At 40.6% G+C, this 27,230-nt stretch overlaps 1 protein-coding gene across 4 annotated transcripts in view; it reads left to right on the top strand.

Annotated features, from left to right (window-relative positions):
• The window catches only part of LOC126291565 (nuclear RNA export factor 1-like), a 199,749-nt gene that overhangs the window by 81,115 nt on the left and 91,404 nt on the right, over positions 1-27,230 (top strand). For all 4 annotated transcript variants that reach the window (XM_049985085.1, XM_049985086.1, XM_049985087.1 and 1 more), the window contains 2 exons: positions 19,207-19,320; positions 25,439-25,565. In XM_049985085.1, coding sequence (XP_049841042.1) covers positions 19,207-19,320; positions 25,439-25,565 — 241 coding nt within the window. The remainder of the gene's footprint in view (positions 1-19,206; positions 19,321-25,438; positions 25,566-27,230) is intronic.

The following is a 27,230-nucleotide window of genomic DNA, read 5'->3' on the forward strand; positions in this document are numbered from 1 at the left end:
CCGCAACCTACAAGCTCTGCGTCTGAGGGCGAGGTAGAGATTCTGGCGTCTGCTGAGGACCTAGATCTCGCCGGACTCTCAGACACAATGGATGTCACTCGCACAGGTACTCAATTGGTGGCAGTAGGTGACCCAATGGCATAATCTGCCTCCTCGGTCCCTTCATGCTTTTCTCGGCCAGGTACTCAATCGGTGGTAGCAGGTGACCCTCCTCTGCCTCCTCGGTCCCTTCATGCTTTTTTCGGCCATGGACAATGCCATCCTCCAGTGGAACTGCAGCGATTTTTTCCACCATGTTGCTGAGCTCCAACAACTCAGCCTTCACACTTTCCTCTGAATTGCTCTTCAGGAAACTTGGTTTCCGGCGATGCGAACCCCCCACCCTCTCTGTGGTTATCGGAGTCATTATAGGAACCAGGCAGCTTATGAAAGTGTATCTGGTGGCATCTGCATCTACATCCTTCACTCCCTTTACAGCGAGTCTGTCCCTCTACAAACACCTTCAGAAACTATTGCTGTTCGGGTGTGGACACCTCAGGCTATTACTGTCTGCAGTCTCTATCTTCCACTGGATGATTGCTTAAGAGAATTCAAAAATGTGTATATGATGGCCTAGCTTTATTTCTTTCAAGGAAATATTGCCAGAAATATTATGCCTCAGAATTGCCAAAAACTTGAAAGTGCACTGTTGATAGCTGCATTTTGGCGTCAAACAAATAACTATATATGCAGAAGTATTGAAATAATGATTGTAAAACTTTACCAATGTTCATTAGGAACATGTGCAAACATTTACACAAAATTTCAGCAAAATCCATGATGGTCTTGTGGGAACTTTTTCTAAAGTTTACACCGCTTGGCATAATGGCCTGGCATGGAAAATTAGATAGATCAAAAAACAAAAGATTTAGGAAGCTAAGAGTGAGTGAAGAAAGGAGTAGTTACTGAGACAAAATGCTGAGACCAAAGAAATTAATGTATATTAAGGCCAGGTGGGCGACAAGAACCGAGGACACATAGTAACACCAGTTCCCACTCGCACAGTTGTGAGATACTGGTGTCGGGGGAAAGAATCCAGATGGCACATATAATGAAACAGGCCCCAAGGTCTCGACTGTCATGCTGTAGAGCATGCTTGCAACAGAATGTTGTGTGTTGGCAGTATACACCCTCTGTCTATATACATTCATCCTAACTGATAACTTCTGTAGTAGTATTCTCTTTAGCCACTTTTATGTTGTCTCATTGTCTCTGTAGGGCTGTACCTTGAGAAGCTAGGAGAGGATGTTTGTTGGTGGCTTGTATCCTTGTTCTATATCGCAAACTGCATGCAATTAATAACTAGGTTCTTTATTCATAAACAAAGAGCTACTTAACATAAGTTTCCATGTGCTGTGGTACAAACTCTCTTCTGTATAGTGCACATAGTCTCAATGCTGTTGAAGTAGAAGTCTGCTATGTTCACTATAAGGTTACTATGTGTTGCCGGTCTCTGTGCTAGAGGCTAAGACAGTGTCTACATCTCGGTGACACGCTGGAACTCCACGGCGTACGGACTCGAACTAACTGGCATAACAGGCTTGAACTAACTGTCTAAACTGTCCCTCTGGTTCGTGGCGGCGATCCTAAATACTGGCAGCTGAGAGGGCATTGGCGGTGTGTTTCCAGTGAGTCTTGTCGTTGCCCTCTATCGATACTCTTGTAACCTCCATGCCACATGGTGTGCTGGGACCCACGTACGCCAGCACCACCTCACTCTCAGTGTGGTCAAGGCATGTCCAAACATGATAAATCCTTTCTGCCATTCTTCTGAGTCTCCACATAGAACTGTCTCACTGCTCTGATTCTGTACAGCCAACTGGCCCGTATAGACCACCACTGTCTTAACTTATGTCAGCAGTGGTGTCACGTGACTGCCCAGTATTTGTGACAGTGTGTTCCTTTAAGAGGGTGAGCAACATTTGGCCTGGTTAGGGTCAGTGAAGTCACTTAAATGTGATGCTAGGCATTGTATAAATAATAATTGTTACAGTGCTAAGAGCACAATATTCTTGTAATCAAAACTATAAACATTTACAAGAATGTTGTGTTTGTGCACTTTTGCAACTTAACACTAATGATACTCACAATTAAGTAGGACTGACAACTTGAGTCTGTAGTATTATTTTCACAACTACTCAAAATATGAAAGTGACTAAAATAATTTTGCTTTGCAAACTTAATAACAATATTGTAATCTTTATCCCTTCATTTGCAGGTGTATGTGAATTTTACCTCATCTGACAATTGCACATAAGGTATTCACTGTTTTCACAAAGCATTACTGGCAGATTTTGGGTTGGTCACTACAATAACTCGCCAGCACCAAATTGCCTTCCTTCGTGTTGTTTTTGTTGTTGAGGTCCTCAGTTGAAGCTCTCCAAGGTAATGTGTCCTGTGCACAAGCCTCTTCATCTCCAGGTAACTACTGCAACACTTCACCTTTTTGAATCTGCGTACTGTATATATCCATGGTCTCCCTCTACAATTTTTAGCCCCCACGCTTCCCTCTAGTGCTAAATTGGTGACCTCTTTGTGTCTCAGAATGTGTCCTACCAACCAATCCCTTCTTCTAGTCAGTTTGTACCTTAAATTTCTTTGCTCCCCAATTCTGTTCAGTACTTCCTCATTAGTTATATGTCCCACCCACCTGATCTTCAGCATTCTTCTGTAGCACCACATTTCAAAAGCTTCTATTCTCTTATTGTCGAAACTGTTTGTTGTCCATGTTTCACCGTCATACATGGCTACACTCCATTCAAATACTTTTAGAAAAGACTTCCTGACACTTAACTCTATACTTGACACTTAAAGCTATACTGGATGTTAAATTTCTCTTCTTCAAACATACTTTCCCTGTCATTGTCAGTCTACATTTTATATACTCTCTACTTACCTTCATGTGTTCGCACTCTTTAGAAATGTTTTCTTGCCATTGCCAGTATACATGCTATATCCTCTCTGCTTCCTTCATATGGTCCCATTTTTTGCAGTCAGAAATTGTGTTACACAGACAAATATTTATCACTCTTGATGTTTAGTTATTACTCATTTAACAAAGTGACACATACCTTGACCACAGTGCTATGATTAAAGTGGTTTTCATTGCTGGAGTATAGAAAATATTTGCATACTTTGGATCCCTTCCTGTTGATGAAATTTCTCCTGATGAGAAGTGAATCTATGGAAGAGAACAAGAGTTGCATTTGAGTAGAATCTGAGAGGGACATTAACAGGTGTGAGCATCTATATTACTAAATGACTAACCCCGTGTCATGCCTCATGTTACAGGTTGCCTATCTAACAGCTTATAGGTTTTCAGTATTTTATATAATCATTGACAAAATGTAAAAATTTAAAAATACTGTCATAATGTCCTCATTATAAAGTATAATATTATGTTAATTGTTGAACACAGTAAGATGAGTATTACAGCGTGTATATCTTTAGGCAGCATAACTCACCACATACAAATTATCCAGACTGCATTCGTCTACTATTTGAGAATGAGAGTTCTTACTGACTTGCAACAAACTTTACACATAATTTCCAACCTATGGAAACTTTTTCTTGCTGGCACCATCCAGTGAGGCTTCAGGTCTCAGCTGATACACATCTACAGAGCAACAAGTTAAGTGTTTCTCTCGTATATTTACTAAATTTTGTGCATATTTTCTATTTAAGAGGTTAAATCTCTCGTTTTATAAGTGTAAATTCGTTCAATCTGTAGCACGGTAGTTGCTCATTTGTTTTGTTCTGAAGACAAGTGACCGTCCGTTGAGTAAGCTAGTCAGTGAGGCTCTACCTCTTGGCTGATACACATCTACTGAGTGCCAAGTTAAGTGTTTATATTTTCCTGTCTTTTCCTCATAGACTATTTACTAAATTTCAGGTGTGTTTCCATTTAAGAGGTGTAAGCTCGCATTTTGTAATTGTAAATTCAGGTAGTTTCCATTTCTTTAGAACAAGCAGTTGCATAGCTCATTGAGGCAGTAGTGTCCATTGGTGACACAAGTTAGGAGGGTAGCAAGTAGCATATCTATGATTCTGTCTGTTTTTATAGTTTACTTCTTCAGTTAGTGTTGCTAGAATGGGTAGGATGAGTGCACATTGTGTACAGACACGGGGGGAGTTGGCCGCAGTTAGTGGTCAGCTGAATGCACTTTTGGCTACTGTCAGTCACCTTCAGGCCGCTGCCTCAGGAGCCGTGGCGGAGAAGCTGTCACATTGCACGAGACACCTCGGATGTCATTCGTTTTGCCAACGGGTATTGCTACCGAGGCACCTTCTAGTGTACCCGACGCGATGGATAATCCCTCACAGCAGAACGACTGGCGAGCGGTAACGTGTCTGCATCACTCAAGGCAGAGGACCAATGTGGAGACTGGTTGTCTGGCCTCAACTGTCCACCCTGTAAGTGACTGTAAGTGAACAGGGGGGAGAGGGGGTGGAGAGGGTTTACTAGTTATTGGAAGCTCCACTGTTGAGCGTTTTATGGAGCCCCTCAGGCAGATAGCGATCGGGGCTGGAAAGAGAGCCAGTGTGCACTCAGTATGCCTGCCAGGGGGGCCCATCTGAGATGTGGAGGCGGCCTTGCCCGCAGATACCTAGCGTGCAGAGTGCATCGTCTGCAAGTTGTAGCTCCGACCACACCTGTCACGTGAGTTCTGAGGCCGTCCTCAGTTCGTACAGGCAGAAGTGGTGAAGACCGATGGCCTCAAGTGTGGACTGCAAGCAGAGCTCGCAGTTTACATTGTTGTTTGCAGAATGTATCGTACACCTTTAGTTTGGAGGTGAGTGGAGGGTGTCGACTGTGACGGTCTTAGCTGCAGATTTATAGACCTGCTTATCAGTTGGGATTTGTAGAGCTCCCCTTGATAGATCAGAGGTGTACTATACAAAGGAAGCATCTGCTTGGGTATCAGAGTACTTATGGAGTGTACATGAGGTTTTTTAGGCTAGGCAGTAGTTTAAGGTACTCTAATGAACACTCACCAGCCAATGTGCAGCGAGGGAAGTCAGACTCAGTGAGGAAAGTCAGACTGCATTCAGAGTAAAGACACTTTGACAGTCAAAATTTTTTTAGTAAATTAACAAAATATTCGTAACTTAAGTTCCCGAGGTTACTGCCCTGCAGTGAAGTTCTCACACTCAAATTATTCTCAGAATTGGGAGCTGACTGAAACCCAAATTGAAAAGTTCTGAGATATTTAGCAAGTCATGGAACATACACAGGAAAGGCAGATTAAAGACTGTTGGAGGGAAGTGTTCATTGCAGTTGACAAAAATATTGCCTCTGTTGAAGTCGAGGTTGAATTTAACAGTGAAGTTATCTGGTCACATATATCAGTTCCAGGTGAAATCAAGTTATATGTTAGATGTTTTTGCCAGCCACCTGTTTTGCCGTGACAGTTCTAGAGTCATGCAAAGAATGTCTACAGTCAGTAGCACATAAATACCCAGATCATGCATTACTAGTTGGAGGCGACTTTCACCTACTGAGCGTAGACTGGGATGTCTATGGATTCATTGCAGGGGATACAGACAGGCACTCATGTGAAATACTTTTGAACTCTTTTTCTGGAAACTATCTCAAGCAGCTATTTTGACAGCCCAACAATGGAAATATCTTAGACCTCGTAACTACAAATGGGCCGGACCTTATCGACAACGTCAGCATAGAAATGGGGATTAGTGATCGTGATGTAATTACAGCAACTATACTTGTGGAAGTTTATAAATCAGGTAGGAAGGCTAGTAGAGTGTGGAGTGTTTTTGCTAGAAAGAGCGATAAGCAATGTTAGAATCTTACTTGGACAGTGAATCGACATCACTTAGTTCAGTAAGATGGATGTAGAGGAATTATGGGCAAAGTTTAAGTATATTGAAAATGTGGTCTAGAGATTTATGTGCCTAGTAAGCATATTAAGGATGGAAAAGAAACACCATGGTTTAATAACAAGATTCTGAAAACACTGAGGAAACAGATGCTGTTGCACTCTCGAATCAAAAGAGGACGCACAAATAACAACGAGCAAAGGTTATTAGAGATTCGTGCCTCTGTGAAAAGATATATGTGCGAAGCATACAACAATTACCACCATCCTACCTTAGCAAAAGATCTGCCAGAGAACCTAAAAAAATCGCCGAGTGGGTCTAAAGCTTCCATGCAGTCACTTGTTGACCAGTCTGGTATGGCACTTGAAGATGTGAAATGGAAGCAGAAGTTTTAAATTTCATGGTCAAGAAATTGTTCGTGCAGGATAATCATACAAATATACCGTCATTTGACCATCAGACAGACACTCTTATGGGTGACATAGCAATAAGTATTCCTGATTTAAAGAAACAAGTGGACGAGTTGAAAACAAATAAGCCATCAGGTCAAGATGGAATCGCAATTCCGTTTTTCAAATAGTACTCTACCGCATTGACCCCTTACTTAGCTTGCATTTATCACGAATCTCTCACCCAGCACAAAGTCTCAAGCAGTTGGAAAAAAGTGCAGGTTACCCATATATATGAGAACAGCAAAAGAACGGACTCACAAAATTACAGGTCATAATTCCTACCATTGATTTGCTGCCGAATACTTGAACATATTCTCACTTCGAAAATAATAAATTTTCTTGAGACTGAGAAGCTTATGTCCATGAATCAGCATGGTTTTAGAAACCGTCACTGCGAAACTCAGTTTGCCCTTTTCTCACACTATGGCTGAAGGGCATTAGGCAGATTCCATATTTCTAGATCTCCAGAAAGCATTTGACACAGTGCCCCATTGCAGGCTATTAAAGAAGGTACGAGCATTTGGAAGAGGTTCACAGATATACGAGCGGCTTGAAGAAAGTTATAGAACCGAGTATGTTGTCCTTGGCAGCAAGTGTTCAGTAGAGACAAGGGTATCATCAGGAGTGTCCGAGGGAAGTGTGATAGGACGGAGCGAGCAGCAATCTGTCGTTATTTGTGCTGATACTGTGGTGCATGGTAAGGTGTCAAACTTGAGTGACTGTAGAAGGATACAAGATGATGTAGACAAAATTTCTAGTTGGTGTGATGGATGGCAGCTAGCTCTAAATGTGGGAAGATGTAAGTTAATGTGAATGGATACAGCATTAGTAGTGTCCTGCTTGACACAGTCATGTTGTGCAAATATTTGGGTGTAAGATTGCAAAGCGATATGAAATGGAATGAGCCTATGAGGATAGTGGTAGGAAAGACAAATGGTCAGCTTCGGTTCGTTGGAAGAATTCTGGCAAAGTGTGTTCCATCTGTGAAGGCGACTGCATGTAGAACGCTGGTGTGACCTATTCTTGAGTACCACTCAAGTGCTTGGGATCTGTACCAGATCGGATTAATAGAAGACATTGGAGCAATTCAGAGGTGGGCTGCTAGATTTGTTACTGGTAGGTTTGAACAACATGTAAGTGTTATGGAAATGCTTTGGGGACTCAGGTGGAAGTCCATGGAAGGAAGGTGGCATTCTTTTCAAGAAACACTAGAACTGGCATTTCAAGCTGCCTGCAGAAAGATTCTGTTGCCTCCAACATCCATTGCATGCAAGGACCACAAAGATAAGGTACAAGAAATTACAGATCATAGAGGCATATAGACAGTCGTTTCTCCTCGTTCTGTTTACGAGTGGCACAGGAAGTGAAATGACTGGTAACAGGATGGGGACACCTCTGCCACTCGCCGTAAGGTGGATTGCAGAGTATTGATGTGGATGTAGATGTAGATCCATAAAATAATGAAAGTAAAAAAGTTTTACTTTTAATACATTTTCGCTATTCTTGCGTCAGACTTTAGCATCAGGAATGACATTTTAATTTATTACTTCTTTTATACTAACTCTCTTTGCAACACAATTTGCAGGTGCTATCCTCATATACCACTGAATGCATACGCAAAATTATATCATTGTACGATATAAAGCTCAGGAAATGCAGCATCTTAATCACTGGACACACAATTCCAGGATTGCATTTCAGCAGGTGGACTGTGATGAGATGGGGGTTGTGTCAGATGGGGTTGGTAGAGGGGAAGATAGGCAGGAAGGAGGAAGAGGAGTTGGGGATGAGTAGCTAGTGGCTCAAAAGGAGGCAGCAGGTTTGCCGGCTAGGAATGTGGGAGACAAGAGTGACAAATGTGTGCGTTAGGCAAGTGCTACACAGGTACTGGAGCCAGTAAGGTGTGGTGCATTGGAAGGGGGTTTCAGAACAGAAGATGGGAAAACTATTAGATAGAGGGTGTGGTGACATTGGGTTATACATAACTGCAAACTTTTTCTCACTTTCACACTTGACTTTGTATATTTAAAACTTTAACTAATTTTCAAAGTAATCAGAAGTTCGAAACTGTTTTATACGTGTGAATTTGGTTTATAAAAGAATTAGGGGTAATCTTTTGATGATACTGTTGTTTGTTACTTACACCTTCTCCAATTATCCTCATTGTGACTGGCTGAAGAAATCTTTTCCTCACCTTTTTGAATATGTTCTCTAGCAGTGTTTATCTTCTGACACAGTTATAAAATAATTGGACAGGTTGATAATGTAGCCTACTCCAAGGTCAAAACTGTTACAAAAATGTGTGTATCTTTCTCTTTCCATCTGCTCAGTTTAATATCCACCAGGAGGAGACAAAATACATCTCTCTCTCTCTCTCTCTCTCTCTCTCTCTCTCTCTATCTATCTATCTATCTATCTCTCTCTCTTTCATTTAATTTAAGACAACTGAAAATGAGATGGTGGCATAGAGAAAATTGCTCCAGTGAGCACATAATAGACGATAAAGAATACTTGATGAAAACAGTATAGACAATAATGTTACATAATATCAAAAAACTGGACAGAAAGAGTTTTATCACATCTGGGGGAGTTGTGACATATTACAACCCTCAGCTCCTTTTTAAATGTTTTCAAAAATATATTGTCAGACAGAATATTGGAGCACCTAATGCCATAGAACAAAACCTGGCCAGTAGGAGACCATTTTATTATTAAACAACCACATTACTGAGACGAGGTTTTGGAATGTTTGCAATGTCACTCCTTATAAGTTGTTAATTAGAAGGTAAAGGTGAAAATATGTGGTTCACTCACTGATGAAGTTTTTTTTTCTTCATACTGATACAAGTTGGACAGTGATATTCTTTATGTCAATTTGATCAGTTGTAGAATCCGTAATTTAGAGCAGATTTAGATTTTGACTGCAGCTTAGGCATCATTTGTGTAACCAGAGAGCTACAACATGGCAGAGCATAAACATGCAACAGTTGACACTAGCATTTTGTTTCTGGAATGTAAATGCTAGCCTCAGTTATCACATGTTTATGCTCTAATGTGATTTTAGCTATATGGCTCTTCTGGTAATACACCGATGATGACCACACCATAGTCGAAATCTAGAGATGCAGTAAATTACAGATTCTGTGACTGACTGCTGTCCTCCTTTACATCTGAGTATTCAACAGTCACTATGGACCATCATGATCCATTGGATTCCAATTTAGTTTAGCGTATCGGATGAACATTGTGGATTATTGGACAAACTCAAATGCAGGAAAAAGTATTGGAGCAATATTTGAAGTGTTTTAAAAATCATGCAACTATTTTTGTGTGCTATTTAGTTACGGTGGATGAGACACATGTCCACAATTACACCCTAGAATAAAACAGCAATCAAAAAAGAGCCGAAACTGGTCCTGCATCATTATATGTAATGTGCTTTTATTTGCTCAGAAAATTACTTCGAAAATATACAGCTAGTGATTCCTGGAATGAAAAAGGGATTTTTCTCATAGCTTTCGGCTACAGCCTTTGTCAGGAAAAAAAAAAAAAAATTCCAGCATCTTGGGCCAAAATGCAACAACACTTAGGATGCAAGCAGCAGTCTGGAGAAGTTAGGGAAGGGGAAGGGGAAAAGGAAGAGATAGTAGCGTATGGGGTGCGGCGGGGGGGGGGGGGGGGGGGGGGGGGGGAGACAAACGCTATCTGGTGGAGTGTGCAGGGACTAGACTGCCAACAGGCACAGCGTCAAGAGGTCATGAGGCAAGCAGGTAGGGAAAAAAGGAGAGGAGCGGGGAAAGATTGAGCATATGCGTTGGCTGAGGGCTGCAAATAAACAGGGTGGGAGATGAGAATAGGGAAAAAATGACAGGACAGAGGAGGTGGAAACTGTTGGTTGGAGGGTGTGGGAACAGAATTTTGCCATAGGTTGAGGCCGGGATAAATACAGGGGCGCAGTTGTCCTTACATCACATTCTCTGCTCCCGTAATTATCCCAGCCTCAATCTATGGTAACATATTGTCCCCCACACCCTCCACCCAACAGTTTTCACCCCCACCATCCTGTCATCTCCTCCCCATCCTCATCTCCCAACCTGTTCATTTGCAGCCCTTTTGCAGTGCATCTGCCTATCTTTTCCCGGTTCTCTCCTTTTGTGATCCTTTCCCCCCACTTCTCTGCCCCACAACCTTTTGACACTGTTGGCAGTCTTGACCTTGCACACTCCACTAGACAGAGTTCATCTCTCTCCCCATCCTTACACTACTATCCCTTCCCCTTCCCCCCCTCCAGATCGCTGTCCAACGTAATGTTGTGTTCCACTCCAAGATGCTGGAATTGGTGGTTGTGCATGCATTAGCTGTGATTGCTTGCTTGTGTGTGTGTGTGTGTGTGTGTGTGTGTGTGTGTGCTTTATTGATGAAGGCTGTGACTGAAAGCGATGTATGAGTATCTTTTAATTGTGTCTGTCTGCAACTTGACATACCCCTTTACGATAAGTAGCAATCTGTCTTCCTACATTGTTGATATTCCTACCTGGTGTTTCCATTGTTTGATATATGAAAAAATATGTGGGAAGAGGGCTGGATCTGGAAAGAAGAAGACAATATTTCAATGGGACAATGTGTGCCGTCAGAGATGATTTTATGTGGAAAACTGAGTAACTTTAGGTACAGTTCTTCCACCTCCCATCTTCCACCTACTCCTGCCCGAATTAATTTTTGTTAATTTTTTTTTTACATTTATTGCTTTTACTATACTTGTTATGATGGAGCATTGGAGAGTAATGCGCCATTTTTTTTTTTTCTCCCTTGTTACATGCAGCTGGAATTTTGAAATTTTGTAATGGTAGAGTTTGAATTTTGTGCTACAGAGAGTATTTTGTTTTCATGTGCAGTTCTAGCAGAAGAAGGCTGAAATACAAAACAAACAAGGTGTACATGTTGCTGTTGTCAACTTGAGAAGAGCAGCGAAATGTAGTTAGATATTTATGGGCCATAGGGCACAAAATGAGTGACATTCAGAGGGACATGTGTGGCATGTATGTTTGATGACTGTGTGAACTGTAGCAGTGTCTCCAGTTGTTGTGTATTCTTCCAAGATGGCCATGTGAACCTTAGTGATTCACCCTCCAGTGGCAGTACATCATTTCCTATGATGCAGTGTATGATATTGTCCATGACACATTGAAATTTCTGTAAGTTAGTGTTTGCTGGGTGCCCAATAACCTGAGAGATGACCCCAAGGGCAAGTGAACGATGACAAGCTTTGATCACTTAATTTTTTACGCCACAGATGGGCATGACTTTCTGAAAGGAATTGTCACTGATGATGCGTCGTGGACGAAAAAAATTGATAATGTTTCAATCTGATAGGAAAGTGCTTGTGACAGTGTTCTGGGATATACATGGTGGGTTACTGGTGAACTTTGCTGAACACGGGACCACTATGAATGCTGCAGTCTACATTAAAACTTTGGTTAAGTTGCGTTGTGCCTTTCGTGACAAACACCACAACATTAACGCTAAGGGTGTCAAGCTTCTTCATGACAGTGCTCTCCCTCATGTTCGTGAGAAAATGACCAAATCTGGATAGGAGGTGCTTCAGCATACAGTCTGGAACTAGCAATGTCAGACGTTCATCTGTTTGATCCCTAGAAGAAATTCCTGGCTGGCCAACACTTTGCAACAGATACAGAAGTGAAATCAGCAATCTGCAAATGGCTGTGCTCTGACCAGACAGATTTTACAAGCAGGGAAAATTGAAACTGGTACCCTGATGGGAGAAATGTGTTGATAACATTGATAACTATGTAGATAAGTAAGTAAGATGTAAGTTCATTTGTGATTTTTTTTTGTTACCTATTAAACTTTTTGCTACTAAAATTATTATGCATTACTTTCTGATTTCCCTCATATACTGAATATGAAGCATTTAAAGTGAAAAAGTAATTTTCACATTTTTTTGACATAATGTACCAAAACATATATGTAATACATAGCACTCCCGAGAGCCAAACATACACTTATATGAAAAGATTACACATTCTTGTACAGAAAGAAAAAATTAAAAACAAAACCAACTAATTACTGGAAATGATGGTCAGCAGGACACTCAACACACAGTCCCACATTGTATTTCTTGCACTGGATACCTGCTGATGTCTTAAAGTCCCTTCAGTTCTTTTGAAATCCTGTATTTTCACAATTAGGTGGTTCTTTCCATCAAACCAGATTTCATCCACTATAGTAGTGGGGTTTCTTTCTTTGTGCCTTTATCCCGCATAAGTGCAGAGCCGGAATTGTTATTAATGGAGTTGGCACGTACGTTTAATGGGTGACTGTCACCACCCTGTTACCCCCAGGACAGAATATGTGTACCTCAATTTCTGCATTTAATGTTATTCATGTGAGTAAAAGTTTTCTATTTGTGTTTCTAATTTTTTTTTTGGTGTTCATCAAGGCTCAGCCTCTCTTCGTTGCTCTTTGTTACCGTAATGGATATTGTAACACACGACCTACAGAAGTGCCTACTGTGGACTATATGCTGATGACATGACGCTTGAAACTCGAGTCCAAACATGGCACAATTGTCTGTAAAGATTAGGCCTCCATTTAAACATCCACAAGACCGAGTACCTCAGAAGAACACCATCTCCTGGGACTGTATAAATTAATTGAGCACCTCTCTCCGAGGTGGATACATTTTTATACCTAGGTTGTCGACTACACAGTTAAGGCTTTGAGATTGAGGATGAGTGAGCAATAATCAAAGTAGCCTGGATGTGATTCAGAGACACCTCCGGTGTTTGTGATAAGAAGATACCTATCCACCAGCAATCAAGTGGTGAGACCAGTTGCATTACATGGTACTGAATTGTGGGCACTCACTACATGTCAAGAAAATGCAGGTACTGAGAGCATTAGGCTTTTTTCTGCTGCACCATATAAACAATATGACTGTTTGACAACTAGCTGGAGTGGCTCCAGTCAGTGTGATGATCCAGGAATTGGTATTTAATTGGTAAGGGCACATTGCACTTGCACCACCCAGTTCTATCATCACCTCAGCCCATCAGCTCACTGTCAAAGCCTAGATATGCTGTAAAAGACCTAAATTAGGGTGGCTGGGCACTACAAATGCAGAAATGCAGATATTAGATCAAGAAGCCTAAATCCACAGAAGTGTTAGATCACAACAAATGGTGCTGATTGACCCAGAAAGTGGACCCTGTCCTAATAGGAACACACTTAGAAGAAGAAGAAGAAGAAGAAGAAGAAGAAGAAGATTTTCTGAAGTTTCGGTGATTGTGTGCTTGTGGGATTTCACTGATATGATCTACAGGACATGAAAACAAACTAAAATAATTTGTTTACAGTTTCTTCTGCTTTCTTTCTTTTTTAGAAAGTCAGGTTCATTGGTGTTATTTAATATGGAAGGAAGGGTGCTTCTGAAAAAGTCTATAATTCCTTGAAATACGAAAAAATTGCATAATTTTTGGGAGTCAGAACAGTTGTCATTTATTCCACTGTACATTGCTTATAATATATTATCTGTGTCACACCATAATAAAAATTCAACTCTTTCTCTCACACACATTTCATTTTCCTTCATTTCAATTTTCATACATTTTCTGTTTTGTGAAATCAGTTATTTAGTTGAGAAAATAAGAATACTCAGTGCCAAAAACTTTTTCCTCAAATGACTCAAATTCAATAACAGTTTATTAACTTCTATTACAAACAATTGCTTGTATCACCATTTGTTACAATGCACAATGCAATGAGTTATTTTTACTTTTTTGACTGACAGATAAGGACTAACATTTTCTGTACATCACATTGCTAAGTTTGTTAATAAAGAATGCTTCTTTATTCCATTTGTACAATAAACAACATGGGATATATACAACAACAAAATATTTGCTGAGGGACTGCCTGTGTCAGAATATTAAATTTTTTGCACTATCAGTTTTGGCATCCAGGCCTGTTTAAATGCTTCTACAATACTTTTACAGAACCACTGCAGAAACATTGGTTGTAGATTATCAGTAATGGCATAAATTGAGTATCATGAGATACACAGTTACCTGGGGAAAATATCATTTCATAATATGTCAGTCGAAGTAAAAACATTGGATGTTTTGAAAAAGTGGCCCCCATTTCATCACAGTTGTTAGCTTTCAGCCATGCAAAAGTTTGCCTCAAATGGAGATCACAATTCCTGTCAACTCATGAAACTAAGAAAAATAGACTGAAACTTAAATGATGCAAATATATTAATGTAGGACAAGTCAGTAGTCCTTGGACACCTTCATGAATTGAAAGATTAAAGGGAAAATTGAAATGTGATGGTGGGAACATAGGTTTGACGTGGGGCCGCAACTTTAGGAGTGAATGTCATTCATGGCCGCCATCTTGAAATCCGGCATTTTGTTTTCAAGTTATGTTTTTTTAAATGAGAAGGGGTGTATGACATGTCAAATAACACTCGATTGAGCTCTGGAATTGAGTGGTGTAATTTGTTTTTGTCTATCTTGTATGGTTTAGAAGTTATTAATGTGTTTGCAGCAACTACAGTTGTGCATTGCACGGGATCGACAACACGTAGAACATTAATAACCTCTAAACTGTACAAGATAGACAAAACCAAATTACACCACTAAATTCCAGAGCTCAAACGAGTGTTATTTGATGTGTCATGCACCCCCCCCCCCCTCCCCATTAAAAAAAAAAAATTACTTAAATCCAAAATTACGGATTTCAAGATGGCGGCCATGAATGACATTCACTGCAAAAGTTGCGGCCCCACATCAAACCTATTTTTCCATCATCACATTTCAATTTTCCCTTTCATCTTCCAACTGTAGATTGAAAAATCAATATTTACCCATTATCATTCAGGTGAAGTAGACAGCAGTGTTACTGGCAGTTATCTGTGACACTGCTGATTGAGTTGGATATACCTAAAACAGACAGACTGTCATGAAATACTTTGGAATGCTCACAGGTAGAGCACAAAATTACTTGCGCTGTCTTCAAGGTGCCGCTAAAGAGACTCCATGCAGTAGTGTTTTGTAAAGGTAATACTGACAAGTGTGAACAGTTTTTAGGTGACCACACACAGTGATATCAAAGTCTTGTGGTTGTAGAAGATCATGTTTATCCATTACAGTGTGAAATGTCTGTCTTGTGACACAGTAAAACTCAGATATAGAGTAAAAGTTTACAGGGTATTAGACCAGCATTTTGATGAGGCTGGAGATTTTGTAATGGCCATAGATCAATATTCTATGGTGCTCAGAAGGTAGTAGATACAGCAGTGGATTCACACATACACAAGCAAGAGTATCACTATTAATATACCATCACTATTAATATGTATAATCAACAGTGCAGGAAAAGACAGATTGCTACATACCGTAAAGAAGATTTGTCAAGTTGCAGACAGCCACAATTAAAAGACACTCACATGCAGCTCTTAGCCACAGTCTTCATCAGTAAATGAGACACAACACACACACACACACACACACACACACACACACACACACACACACACAAACACACACACAGCATCAGGAGGTTGGTGGCAGGGATGTGGGAAAAAATGCAAAAAATAGAGAGGAGTGGGGAAAGATGGGCAGAAGTGTTGGAGAGAGGGCTGCAAATAAACAGGGTGGGAGATGATAGGACAGAGAGGGGTGGAAACTGTTGGGTGGAGAATGTGGAGACAGTATGTTACTGTAGGTTGAGGCTGGGATAATATCGGGAGCAGAGTATATGTTGTAAGGATAACTCCCATCTGCACAGATCAGAAAAGCCGATGGTGCTATGAAGGCTCCAGATGACTCGGTTGGTGAAGCAGACACTCAAATTGAGTGTGTTACATTCACCTGCTTGCTGTGCCACAGGGTGGTGCATTTTGCTCTTGGCCACAGTTTGGTGATGGCTGTTCATCCTGTTGGACAGCCAGTTAGTAGTCATACAGATATAAAACACTCTGCAATGAGAGCAGCAGAGCTGGTATATGACACGGTTGCTTTCACAGAGGTGACGAGGACCCTGATGGGGTAGAATAAACCCATGACAGGACTGGAGTAGGAAGTGCTGTGTTGGTGGATTGGGCAGGTTTTGCCCCTGGGCCTGTGAAATGTGTCTCCACAGGGACATGATTCGTGTAACAAGGGGTTAGGTTTGGGAGTGGAACAAGATGTTGTGGTTGTGTGGGTGATGGAATACCACTTTAGGAGGGGTGGGAGGTATCTCAGACAGGATGTCTCTCATTTCAGGGCACAATGACAGTTAATCAGAGCCCTGGCAAAGGTTCTGGTTCAGTTGTTCCAGTCGGGGGTGGTATCGATTGATGGAGGGGACACTCCTTTGTGGCTGGTTCTTGGGGGTGATGGGAGAATTGAGGGTGTGAGGGGAAATGGCACAGGAGATCTGTTTGCAGACTAGGTCTGGGGATAGTGCCTGTCTGTGAAGGCCTTGGTGAGACCCTCAATATACTGAGAAAGGGAGTTTTTGTCACTGTAGATACGCCATCCCCAGGTAATGAGGCTATATGAGAGGCATTTTTTGGTGTAAAAGGGATAACAGCTGTCAAAATCCGGGTATTGTTGGTAGTTGATGGGTATAATGTGGACAGAGGTGCAGATGGAGCCATCAGAGAGGAGGTGGTCAACATATGGGAAGGTGGCATGCTGGATTGAGGACCGCATGAAGTGGATGGGACAGACTGTATTGAGGCTGTAAAGGAACGAAGATAGGGTGTCATGGCCCTGAGTGCAGACCATGTAGATATCATTAACGTACCTGAAACAGACTAGGGGTTGGTGTTCTGGGCCTAGGAAGGTCTCCTCTCGATGTCCCAAAAAAGGTTGGCTTAGGAGGGTGCTGTGCGAGTGCTGATGAGTGTGCCGTGGATTTTTAATATCCGTATGTATCTGCAGTGACAAAAATTCCCTTGCTCAGTTTGCTGAGGGTCTTACCGAGGGCTTCACAGATAGGCACTGCCCCCCAGACCTAGTCCGCAATATATATGTATAATCAGTCGAGTGGGTAATTTGAAATTTCGGAAGGCTGTTTGTTGATGAGGTTATCAAATGTAGGGAGGTTGCAATGCTGTGAAAAATGGAACAGTATGCAGGAAGACTCTGTGTGTGCATTTGCACATGCTTGCCTGCAAAGGTATTATAAGAATGGTAGAGCAGTATGTTATTGTCTCCTACATACATCTAAACCAGTGGTAACCGTAAAATGAAAGATCTTGCACAGAGCCATGCTGACAGCAGTTGACACTTTAGAGCTGATTAAAACTGCGTGCCAGGCCGGGCCCCAAACTGGGGACCTTTGTCTATCGTGGGAAAACGTACCGCCACTGGAGCTATCTGACCATGACCACGATTTGCACTCACGGCTTTACACCGAGGCGACAAAAGTCGTGGGGTAGCAATATGCACATATACAAATGGCGGTAGTATTGCGTTCACAAGGTATAAAAAGGCAGCACATTGGCGGAACTGTCATTTGTACTCAGGTGATTAAGTGAAAAAAGTGTGATTATGGCCACATGATGGGAATTCAAACTTGGAATGTGGAATGGTCATAAGCTAGATGCATGGGACATTCCGCTTCAGAAATCGACAGAGAATTCAATATTTCAAGATACACAGTGTCAAGAGTGTGCTGAGAATACCAAATTTCAGACATTACCTCTCACCACGGACACTGCAGTGGCCAATGGCCATCACACAATGACCGAGAGCGAGGGCATTTGCATAGGGTTGTCAATGCTGACAGACAAGCAACACTGCATGAAATAACCATAGAAATCAATGTGGGACATATGCAAATGTACCCATTAGGACACTGCAGCAAAATTTGTCATTAATGGGGTATGGCAGCAGACAAGTGACGTGAGTGTCTTTGCTAACAGCGTGACATCACCTGCACCTGCTCTCTGCTGGGCTCATGACCATATTGGTTGGACCCTAGATGACTGGTAAACCATGGTCTGGTCTGATGAGTCTGGGTTTAATTTGGTAAGAGCTGGTGGTAGGGTTCGAGTGTGGTGCAGACCCCGTGAAGCTATGGACCCAAGTTTCAACAAAGAAGAGCGCCAACTGGTGATGGCGTCATAATGCTGCGGGCTGTGTTTACTAGGAATGACTGCATCCTTCGGTTACATGGATCATTGACTAGAAATGGTAATATTCAGCTGCTGGGAGACCATTTGCAGCCATTCATGGACTACATCTTCACAAACAACAATGGAATTTTTATGGATGACAGTGCACCATGTCAGTTGTTTGTGGTTGATTTGAAGAACATTATGACCAGCCATCACCAAACATGAATCCCTTTAAACATTTATGAGACATATTCAAAAGGTCAGTCCGTGCTGAAAATCCTCTAGTGACAGCATTTTCACAATTGTGGGCGGCAGTAGAAGCAGCTTGGCTCAGTATTTCTGCAAAGGACTTTCGACAACTTATTGAGTCCAAGTCAAGTTGCCGCACTGTCCTGGGAAAAAGGAGGTCTGACTCAATATTAGGAGGTATCTTATGACTTTTGCCACACCAGTGTACTTGTGCCATTATCTTTCCTTGTACCATCCAAACTTCAAAGAAGTCCTATTGGATACCTTGCTAGACTAGTGCTGCTGAAAGAAACAATATTGCAGGGAACTTACTTGGCCACAGTGTAGTGTATTGTTTCAATTTTTTTATTTTTCGTCAAATTATGCCTCTGATGTGTTTTGTAAGTGTGTGTCTGCCACTGCTTGCTGAAAGATTCTTTGTGAAATTTGTGGTACAGTTTCATACTGTTGTGTTTGTAACTGTTCTCATGTCTGTACTTTGAACTTCTCTTACAGTTTCGTATGGAAAATAACCGCATAACGTTCTTTGTGAACATGTGTAGTTTGGCATTGAAAACACTTTGCAGGCAAGACCTTAAAGTGCCGTACATCTCCGACAAATTTGTGGAGGTTAGTATCTGGAGTGTAATTTTATTAGTTATTTGTAAAATTTTTGACTGACCTTAAACCAGTCCAGTCTCTCCTTAGTTTGGCTCGGTGACTGGTTTTGCTTAAATAACCAGTTTCGAACAAACATGCCCATAGTGAGGTGAGAGGGTTGGTAACATTGATAAAGTAACACTTTATTCTATATATTAGTATATTGTATAAAAGAAAGCTTTCATTTTGGACTGTTTCAAGATCAGTTTTTGTTAGTTGTTTCTGTTCCTAGCTACTATGTCTAAAAATTATTGTTTTGGAAATTTATCAGCTGCCAGAAAGAACGGTTAATTTGTAACTCTGAGATGTCATTTTCTGCGAATGTAAGTCTTCAGAATAGCTTCTTACTATAACATAAATTACAGATACTTGATTTGTGCTGCCACCTTACTATGTTAGTTCTGAGTGTAGTGTGAACAGCATTAGACATTGTTTTCTGTTTAATTGCTTTGTAGTGCTTAGAGGCTTACAGACTTAACCCGCACAGTAGGGTTGCCCCATATATTTAGGTTACTTCAGTCACAGAGGCATTTGTCGTGGGGGTGTAGAGCAAATAGTAAATGAGAGACTGTCATTAAACAGTGTGAGAATTAACTATCACAGTAGAACTGACACTACCATGGTGTCTCTATCTGTTGGTAGACCACATTGATTGAACTTGTGAAGTCTCATAGAATGCTTTGTGATGGTTTATGTTACAGTCACTCAGCTCAAACATCATAATTTGCTGAAATTCAGTGATTGCATTAATTATCTTTTGTTGTAACCATTTCAAGTAGCAGTGAAGGCAGGAACACATGATCGCTGAAATAGCTCCATAAGAAGAAATCACATTGGTAATTATGGAGGTCACTGAAGAAGAGCAGTGTCACAAAGAGAAGTTAGTCCAATCTGTCACTGGGATAATATGTCATTGAGGTAATCACGGAACACCTGAAAGAAGGTTGGTCGAGCAGCATCTTTTTGCAAAATGAGGTCTCCGCTATCTTTCTGTAACTGTGGCATTAGCTATTGCTGCAGCATACCTTTGTTTGTGACACAAGTCACAGTTTTCTCTGCAAAGAAAAATGGAATCACAAATTAACCCTTGGAGAGATGCTGGTATCCACTGACAAGTGTCATTTTTCTGTACGACTTGTAGTTTTCACACAATTGTCTTCTGAAACCTGAGGTACTTACGAATAATTATTGACTTTTCCCACCATTGGACAGAAAATATTAATGGTTCAGGCAGAAATAAGTAGATACGAGTCACTTCCTCTGTGTCAGATTTCCTTAAGTACAGAGCAGGCATCGGGAATCTGACGTATTGCAAATACTTGTAATCAGGTTAAAAAGGTGGTACAGTACGTTTTCAGGATGAATGCCTTTGTAGCAGTGACAGGGTAGTGGAATTTCGCACTTCTTTCATATGGAAAGCAAGCGTGCGATCACACTGTTATGATGTAGAGTACAGTTCTTCACCATTTTAACATGCACTTCAAGATAGTCAGAGTACAATATTGCTAATGATTTCAAACTTGCAGGAAGTGGCCTATGCCGAAAGAAGAGAGCTCCCCGTTCCTCAAAAGATGTACAAAGTGTAAGTAACATCGAGAATCACGTCGGCAAAGGGGTCCTCCACACTCATTTGTAAACCTTCAGCTAACTTATACCAATGAATCACAGAGTCTTGCATGAGCACTGGAAGTTGTACACTGCCAGCCATTAAAATTGCAGTACCCTGAAGATGACGTGCCACAGATGTCAATTGGCACAAAGTGCAGTATATACTTATATTTAAAGTAATTAGTATTTTGCAAAAAATAGGTAGGAATCACATACTCTGTACGTAAACCAATATTGCACAGTGGATTTCTGATTCAGAAATCAGATTTAAATATCAGTTTCCAGACTTAAATTGTCACTCTGCAGTTAAGTGTGTGCCGATATGAAACTTCCTGGCAGATAAAAACTGTGTGCCAAACCGAGACTCAAACTTCGGACCTTTGCCTTTCGAGAACAAGTGTTCTACTGACTGAACTTCCCAAGCACAGCTCACGACCGATCCTCGCAACTTTATTTACACCCGTGAAAGGCAGAGGTCCCGAGTTCGAGTCCCAGTCCAGCACACAGTTTCAACCTGGCAGTAAGTTTAAATATTAGTTGTTTCTGAGAAGATTGTGCTAAGCACTTGCAAGAAGGAGAAACATCTACCAGCATGTGATTGAATTGGGCAGTTGTCAGACCATAGTGCTGTAGGATATTGGTGTCTGGACAAGAACTTTAAAAAACTGTAAGGTACTAACAAAACTGAAGAGGTCATCCATAACATTCACCTGTAAGTTTCAACAAAATCTGTGCCAACAGCCTTTGAGAAACAAGGCTCACTTCAGTAAGCTGAAGAATATGTGCATCTATCCTACTGCTTCCTTTAACTTCAGCAGGGCTATGAGAGATTCAGATTTGAAACAGGAGCCAGACAAATAGATGCCACGTTACCAGATCTGTTCTCAGCATCCCTTGAGGAAGTCTGCGGATCTATCAACTGAAAAAAGAGGAGGAGGAATGCATATCTGAACCCTACTTCATTTTACCGACAACCTCGTGCTTCTCACAGATGAAACTTTGGAAACTGATGGAACAGCTTAACAGGACACACTTAAAAACAGAACTGAAGATCAGCTAAGATAGGACTACAATGATGTGTAATCAGCATGTTGTGAAGAAAATTGTTTGGGTGAATAATGTCATTGTGGAACCAGATCATGAGTTTTTGTATTTGGGGCAGCTGAATGTGACTGGATTGACATTAAAAGATATGAACGGATCAGGATGGAAAAGCTTTAGTGAAGGAAAGGATTATCAAAAAGAATATGAGATATTTACATTCAGTGTGTATTACCAGTTTCATTTTACAGAAGTGAAACACTACAGAAATGATTTGAAAACTGAGAGGTGCTCTGTGAGTAGCAGATATGTGTTCGATGAGAATTACAACGAGAGGTGAGGCGGTGCAACAAACAAATGAGTAAGGAAACGAGCTAAAGTGGGAAATGCAAGTATCACTGTAAAGGCAGAAAAGTGGAGGTAGCAGGATATGTGGACAATTGAGAGAATGGTGGCTGGAATAGGGAAATTTTCTGACAAATTCTGAGAAAGAGAACTAAGATCGTGATGATGATCTAACAGAAGGCACATATAAGACATTAAAAAATGAAAGTGAGCGATGAGGATAGGTGTCGCTGGAGACTGAGAAGACTGGAATTGGTCTTTAAAAAGTAGTGTGTGTCAAATAGCAGGTCTTCAGGCACAGGCAGATGCACCAAAGGTAAGAAGCTAGCAGTCTAGACATTTGCACGAAAACTCGCTTCAAGTCTGCCAGTCTCCATCAGTTATTTTCCACAGTGTATAATACTGCACAGGTGAAACATTTACAGGTGACCACAACTACCAAACCACAACAGCAAACATGAGTTGCCAGGCTAAAACAACAGTTTATGCACAGTGCAAAATCAGTTTTAATATATAAGTGCTAGCAACATCGGTTGAAGTGTTAAAACTCATGAAGCCACTATACAAAAATGGGGTTCAAGTCCCTGTGTAACAGTATAAGTGACACCTTCTGTTGGCATTGAATTGTGTTATAAACATTTTGACCAAGTATCCTGACTCACCGTTTGTGTGGCACACGCAGTTCTCTTGGCCACTTGGCACTGACGTGGCACAGGTTGGTACCTGACAACTCCCTCTTTTGTCCCCAAAAGTGCTGCCACCAGCATTTCACACATTATCATTCTTGTGAAACACAGTATGACCTTTATTCGTATGAAGTAATGAGTGCTATGAACAAGGGATTTCAAGCTGGTTTCATATTTCTAAATTTCCAGAATGCTTTTGACAGTGTTCCTCACAACCGGCTTCTAGGCAAATTGCACAGTTATGAAGTATTGTCATAGTTGTGTGACTGTATTTATAATTTCCTGTCAGAAAGGTCACAGTTCGTAGTAATGATGGGAACCAGTTGAATCAAACAGGAGTGATATCTGGGGTTCCCCAAGGAAGTGTTATGGGTCCCATGCTGTTCTTAATCTACATGAATGATTTAGAAGACAATCTGAGCAGTCCTCTTAGATTGTTTAATAATGTGCTATCATTTACCATGAAGTAATGTCATCAAATTAAAATCAATTGCAAAATTATTTACTCAAGATATCTGCATGGTTTGAAAAGTGGCAGCTGTCCATAACAAATAGGTCCCTCACACAAATGCTGAAACAACATGTTTAAATTTTGGTTACTCGATACATAACACAACTTCAGAGGTTGTCAATTTCACTAAAAACCTAGAGATTATAGTGTGACATGACATTTCACAAACATACACACAAAATTCAAGCTTTCGCAACCAACGGTTGCTTCATTAGGAAATAGGGAAGGAGAGGGAAAGACGAAAGGATGTGGGCTTTAAGGGAGAGGGTAAGGAGTCATTCCAGTCCCGGGAGTGGAAAGACTTGCCTTAGGGGGAAAAAAGGACAGGTACACACTCGAACACACACACACATATCCATCCGCACATACACAGACACAAGCAAAAATGGTATATGCCATATATATGCCAGTTTATGTGATGACGAAAGCAGTTTGTTACGTTTAGTAATGAGTGGATGTTGGAACATCCAACTGTGGGAGATATTATTACAATACATTCGGACGGTGGAACAGCTCGAACCCATCACGTCTATAATGCAAACCGGCAACTGAGCATCTGACCTGCTGTATAGGGCCACTTCCTGCTTGGCGGCAGTCTTTGAAGGTGTTTAGAAAATGAGGAAAAAAAGAGGAGAGGTCATGGCTGCAGTGGATGCCACGACAAATTGCTTTCAGATTGACTTATGCAACATATAGTTTACTTCTTGTCTTGATTTTTGCACGAGCTACATATGTATAAAATGATATGTCAATATGTAAACTGCCTGTTATATGAGATTTTGTTACTGTAAAAGAAGGTGTGACTACAGCAAGTTTAAAGTTGAGTTGTTTAGGTCATTCAAATAGCTCGAAGGACAATTAACACTCACTTTCAGCACCTATCTGTGCACGAGGTGATGGTTGGGTGGGATTGACTTGAAAATCTACCCCAGTGAACACCAAGAAAACACAACCAAAACAAATCTTATCAAATAAAGCTGGTGATGTAAAATATCAGACAGTTGGAGATTACACACAAGAAATAGAATACTGAAGCTATACTAGGTTCCATTTCAAGATTACAATTACAAACTTAAATTGGAAGATTGACATGGAAAGTGTCACAGAGATAGTGAACTGAAAACTGTATTTTATTGCCTGAACCCTTAGAAGATTCATCATTTGTACTAAAGGGACTGCCTACACTACATTTGTCAGTCTTCTTCTTTAGTACTGTTGCGCGATACAGGATCCTTTCGAAGGAGGATGTCGAAAAAGTTCAGAGAAGAGCAGCTCATTTCGTATTATCGTGAGATGGGGAGAAAGTGTCACTGTTGCAGTCATTAAAATGAAGGCTATTTCATTGCAGTGAGATCTTTCACAGAATTTAAAGAGAATTTTGTTCTCTGAATATGAAAATATTTTATCAACCCCACCTACATAGGTAGAAATCTTTATCATAAAATATGAGAATCGGAGTGTGCTCGGAAAGATTTAGTTCTTGCTGTTAGAGAGTGGAATGAGCAAGAAATAGTCTGAAACTGGTTTTGTGAAACCTCTGCCAAACACTAAGTCTAATGGGAAGTTGTCGTGTAATAAATATGACATTACAGAGACGGAATTGCTAACTAGTATTTAGCTCTAGGAGGGAAAATTCCATTACAGTTTACAGACACGTGCATAACTCTTGCTACATCATGAAACTATAAGTTTCCGTCCTTGGCAGGACAGAAGGACATAGGTAGGGGAAGGTCACTAAGTTCCGAAAGGTTAAAAACCAGCTGTGAAGCTAAATTTTGTTTATTATCAAGCATAATAGTGTAATTTGTGTTCTTTGGATTCACAAGTAGTGTAGTCATTATAACATTTTGTGTTACTTCTGCTTCATTGATAAAATTGTGCTCTTTTAAACCTACAGATTGAAATGACAATCAAACTGTTTAGTAAAAATTTCAACCTATCAGAAGCTCTGAAAGAAATTATTTCCAGAAGGCTGGACAGTCAGAAAAAGTTCTTGGATCTCTCTTGTATAAATGATATTCCTGGTGAGTAAAAGATAAAACATTTTTGGTGGTATTCATATTCTCTCTCTCTCTCTCTCTCTCTCTCTCTCTCTCTCTCTCTCTCTCTCTCATGAATTTGTATTAAATTCCAGCATTGTTCTCACTACTCGCTTGTGATTGTTATACTGACTGTGATATAGAGCTTGCAGATTTCAGAAATGTCTATCTGGTCATCCACATCATTGGTTCTGTAACCATAACTGATCTGAATTCAATGAGCATCAAAGCTCTATAATTTACCTGCCAAACGTTACCCAAAATTTGTTGAAGTTAGAGTCTACAGACTTCAGTGTTCAGTTTAGAGTAGGCTATTCCGGTGCTCTCCACTGGGCTGACGAGCACGTGTCAGCATGCCTGCACGGGGGAGCGAGTAGTATAGGCTACGGTCCAGGTAGCCCTATTGGACGCATTCTATGCATGTGCAAGCCACTTGGCTCGAACAGTAGCATTGCATACACCGTGTCCAGCCCACTCATTGGCCATGTGTCAGTTGTTTTCTTACCCCTCCCCACTCAGCCTGCACAGCTCGGTTTAGTGTTACTTTTGTTCTATATTTTTTTTTTTTTTTTTTTTTTTTTTTTTTTTTTTTTTTTTTTTTTTTTTTTTTACATCCTTGGTGTTTCTGACTTCTGTGCTGTTAGTTACAGCATGTAAAGTTTATTGGATCTGCAAATTGTTAGCTCAGTTAATGTGGAAGAGCTTTCAGACAATTTAAACAGTGGATAAGATTACTTCACAAGAAGTTTGAAGGTGTGTTACTGACAGCATGTCAGTATTGTGGCACTCTTTACTTTTTTTTTTAGTGGGTGAGATTAAATTGATTGATTGATTTCCAGTCAGTAAAACAGGTATTGAAGTATTGTGCACACTACATTATTCTTTTCAGCAGATGAATTGAGTGAAGATGTATTATCAGAAGAGCCTGGAAGTTGTGACAAATGCCAGAATTTCTGTCTGTTGCTTCAGTTGCGGAGGTCAGTGTGCCTAAGGTGACCACCATTTAGCTTTAACTTGACATCTGAGCTGAGAAAAATTCTTCCACAAACCCTCTACTGCATTGTGCTAATGTTTCCTGAACAGATAAAGGAATCTGAGAACTGAAAGTCAAATCCGTGCGCATAACAAATAACATTGGGGAAAAGTGATGGTAAAAATGAATTAAAATGGACGGTGTAGAGTTTTGGTTGTCCAGTGTCATTAGAATCACAGAATCGGATTTGTGTACCACTGGAAATATTTATTCAAAACCATGTGTTCAGCAACTCAAGCAAAGATCTCCACAACCATTTAACATTTATTCCAAAATAATTATGTTGTTATGATATATATTCTTTGTACTTCAAGATAATGATTCTCTTTTTCTATATGTTCTTTTTGTCTATGAGTTTCTATTTTACTTGTTTTATTTCCACTGTTATATATGCATTTAGTTTTTAGTCTAAAAGCCCTCAAAAATCATATTCTGAAATAGTATTTTCCTTTATCTAGTAGACAGTGCCACCAGTTACTGCAAAATCATAACACAACACACACACGTCATACCTACACATGTAAGTTCACCTGATGATGGAGGTTTAAACCTTCGAAACGTGTCGTGGATATAAACAAACAGTGACTGGTAACAGTAAACATGTTCTTTCATTTGAT

This window comes from Schistocerca gregaria, chromosome 9 (genome assembly GCF_023897955.1).
Source record: "Schistocerca gregaria isolate iqSchGreg1 chromosome 9, iqSchGreg1.2, whole genome shotgun sequence".
Classification (NCBI taxonomy): domain Eukaryota; kingdom Metazoa; phylum Arthropoda; class Insecta; order Orthoptera; family Acrididae; genus Schistocerca; species Schistocerca gregaria.